Source organism: Coturnix japonica, chromosome 25 (assembly GCF_001577835.2).
Source record: "Coturnix japonica isolate 7356 chromosome 25, Coturnix japonica 2.1, whole genome shotgun sequence".
In the NCBI taxonomy this organism is placed as follows: domain Eukaryota; kingdom Metazoa; phylum Chordata; class Aves; order Galliformes; family Phasianidae; genus Coturnix; species Coturnix japonica.
This window is the reverse complement of record NC_029540.1, coordinates 2,046,622-2,050,280: the sequence shown is the minus strand read 5'-3', so window position 1 is coordinate 2,050,280 and position 3,659 is coordinate 2,046,622. Positions and strand designations below refer to the sequence as shown.

At 60.2% G+C, this 3,659-nt stretch overlaps 1 protein-coding gene across 2 annotated transcripts in view; it reads right to left on the bottom strand.

Annotated features, from left to right (window-relative positions):
• The window catches only part of LOC107324531 (transgelin-2), a 22,864-nt gene that overhangs the window by 1,651 nt on the left and 17,554 nt on the right, over nt 1-3,659 (bottom strand). The window contains exons 1-2 of one of the 2 annotated variants that reach the window (XM_015884640.1): nt 3,471-3,603; nt 760-941 (exon numbers count right to left, since the gene is read on the bottom strand). In XM_015884640.1, the coding sequence (XP_015740126.1) occupies nt 760-939 (180 nt within the window). In that variant the 5' untranslated portion in view covers nt 940-941; nt 3,471-3,603. Of the gene's footprint in view, nt 1-759; nt 942-3,470; nt 3,604-3,659 lie in introns of those variants that run through there. The other variant, XM_032449211.1, reaches the window with a different exon arrangement.

The window sequence follows — 3,659 nt, the reverse complement described above, 5'->3', positions numbered from 1 at the left end:
GACACCAAGACCAACCCAATGCGGTGACACCAAGACCAACCCAATGTGGAGACACCAAGACCAACCCAATGTGGTGACACCATATCTAACTCAATATGATGACCCCAACATCAGGTGAAAGGACACCAGGCCCACCCCAAAGCGATGGCATCATGATGACCCCAATGTTAGGTAAGGGGATGCCAGGGCAACTTCAGTATTGTGGCACCTTGGCCTCCTCAACCTGGTGACACCACGACCACCCCAAACATCAGGTGAAGGAACATCACGACCACCCTAATGTGGTGGCAACATGGTGACCCCAATGTTAAGTCCGGGGACATCATGACCAGTCCAATATGGTGGCACCATGATGACCCCAAACATTAAATAAGGGGACATCATTACCAACCCAATATGGTGGCACCATGATGACCCCAATGTTAGGTAAGGGGACATGGTGACCTCCCCAAAGCAATGCCACCATGATGACCCCAATGTTAAGTAAAGGGACATCATGACCAACCCAATATGGTGGCACCATGATGACCCCAACGTTAGGTAATGGGACACCAAGACCACCTCAATACGGTGGCACAATGATGACCCCAACATTAGGTAAGGAGACATCATGACCCCAATGTTAGGTAAGGAGACACCATGGCCAACCCAATATGGTGGAAGCATGACCACCCCACCATCAGCTGAGGGGACACCACGACCCTCCCTTAACCCCACTCCGACCCCATAGCACTCCCCACGCCCCCATAAAGGACTCACGGTGCCATCCTTGAGCCACTGCTGGAATCCATCCCGCCCAGGCGTGGGTTGGGAGATGTCGTCCCCACATTGCCCCACCATCCAACGCACCAACAGCTGCTCCAATTCGGGGTCGTACTGACGGTCGATCTTCTGCTGCACCTCCCGGCTCAGCCCATACGATGGTCCCCTGTTTGCCATGCCTGTAAGGACACCCCGTGTCACCCATCTTCCCTTGGGGACGTGGTGACACCTCCCGGCACTGCCCTTCCCCTGGGATGTCTGCCCAGTCCTTATCGCCCGTGCCAGGCGCTCCCTGCTTCCTGCCCAGGGCTGTGCTGATGGCATTGGGGTGCACGGCCCCTCCTTGGAGTCCCCACGCTTTCCCATCCCAATAGTGGCAACCCCACTGTGTGCCCAACCAACGCCAACCAACACCAGCCAAAGGTCCACTTGGGGTCACCCCACAAGGCCATCCCAATGGCAGCACCACTCCATGCTCAACCAACCCTAAACTCCATCCCGAGCCCCAAACCCCAACCAATGCCATCCAAAGGTCCACTTGGGGTCACCCCACAATGCCATCCCAATGGCAGCACCACTCCATGCTCAACCAACCCTAAACTCCATCCCGAGCTCCAAACCCCAACCCCAACCAATGCCATCCAAAGGTCCACTTGGGGTCCCCCTCCATTGCCATCCCAATGGCAGCACCACTCCATGCCCACCCAACCCTAAACTCCATCCCAAGCCCTGAACCCCAACCATCAACTCTAATCCCAACCCCTGCCATCCAAGGGTCCACTTGGGTTCCCCCCCATATGACCATCCCAATGGCAGAACCCATGCCCACCCAGCCCTAAACTCCATCCCAAGTCCNACCCATGCCCACCCAGCCCTAAACTCCATCCCAAGTCCCGAACCCCAACCTGAACCCCAACCACCAACTCTAATCCCAACCCCAACTCTAATCCCAACCCCAACCCCATCCAAAAGCCCACTTGGGGTTCCCCCACATCACCATCCCAACCCTAAAATCCATCCCTAACCCCAGACACCAAACTTAAACCTCAACCACCAACTCTAACCCCAAAACCCATCTGTAAATCCCAGCCCTAAACCGACCCACCAACCCTAACCCTAAACCCCAACCCTGACCCCAAACCACCCACCCCAACCCCAGCTGGGTCCCCCCCCCCCCCCAGTTCCCCTATTGTGTTGGCTCAGATTATTTGGCAGCCACTCACTTTGTGTTTGCAAAACTGCACCCGTTTGTATGGGATCGGAGCCAGATCCGGGAGCGGCCCCGGGAGCCCCACATCACACACCCCAACAGCCCCACACGCCCCTGGCTCCCATCCTATAGGGCGCTATGGGGTGAAGAGCCCAATGGTCCCTAGGGCTGTGTGACAGCATCCCATATCGGGGCGCTCCCAATGCCCTACAACCATGGGGTGGGTATGTGGGGCTGTGTGTTCTGCTCTGCACACCCCAATCCCAAAAGCTCCTCATGGGGAGGACTGGGCTGAGCCTGGACCCCATTGCAGACATATACCCAGATATGGGGGACCCCGATGTCACCGAGGTACCCCAACCTTGAGGTCACCCCAACGCCACCAAGGAACCCCAGCATCACTTGGGCATCCCAATGTCACCAGCATCACCCCAACACTTTGAGGTCACCCCACATCACCAAGTCACCCCAATGCCACCAAAGTGCCCCCAAACACCATGAGATCACCCCAAACTTTGAGGTCACCCCAACCTTAAGGTCACCCCAATGTCACCAAGGCACCTCAATGGCATCGAGGGCATCCCAGCACCTTAAGGTCACCCCAATGCTACCTCAATGCCATCAGGATCACCCCAATATCACTGAGTCACCCCATTGCCACCAAGGCACCCCAAAGCCACCAGGGTACCCCATTGCCATCAAGGCACCCCATTGCCACCTTAACCTCACCAGGGTACCCCAAAACCTTAAACACTCCATACCGGAGATCACCCACTGCCACCCAACATCCCCAAGTGCCACTAGGGCTCCCAATGCCACCCCATATCGGAGGTGGGGGGGGGATTAAGGTGCTCCCCATAGCACCCAGAGCCAATTGGGGGGGGGGGGGGGGAAAAAAGTTGGTTTGGTCTGGGGGGGGGGGGGGAGGGGGGGGGGGGGGGGGGGGGGGTCGCAGAGGACACAGACACCGTACGGAACCCCCCCCAATAGGGGCAGTGAGGAGGGGAGTGAACGGGGAGGGGTGAGGGAGGGGTCTTAAAGGGAGTCAAATAGGGAGCCCCGGGGGGGGGCGCAAAGAGCGCACGCGGTCCCCATAGGGGTCAACGGGATCCGGTAGGATCGCGGAGGGGACCCTCGGGTGGGACATGGGCCATTATAGGGGGGGACCCCCATGGCAGGGGGGGGGGGTTCGGCCGCAGAACCAGGGACCCGGGGATAACCGCTCCCCCCCCCGGGGCTGTAGGGCCGGAAGCCGCACCCAGAGCCGCTCCCGGTACCGATCCCGGGTGCGGTGCGCGGTGCCGTTACCCCGCAATGTGCTGCGGGTCATCACGGAACCGCCCTTATGGACCGGAACAACGGAGGCTCAGCACGGAGAACCCCGACCCGGAGACCCAAACCCGGTACCCCCCCCCAAATCCCCATAACCCCCCCCCCTTCCTTCGTGCCCACCCCCCGGTGCCCACCCCCTGCCGGTGCCCCCCGCCCCGTTCGGTACCTGTGGTGCCGATCCCGGTCCCGGTCCCGGTGCGGTCCCGCAGTGGCGGATGCCGCCGCCCGTTCCCTTTTCACGGCTGATGTCACCGCGGAGGGGGCGGCAACGGCACCGCCCGACCCCGGGGCGGACCCGAACCGTCGGGACGGGGGAGAACCGCACCGCCCCGATGGGACGGGAGGGGGGGCACTT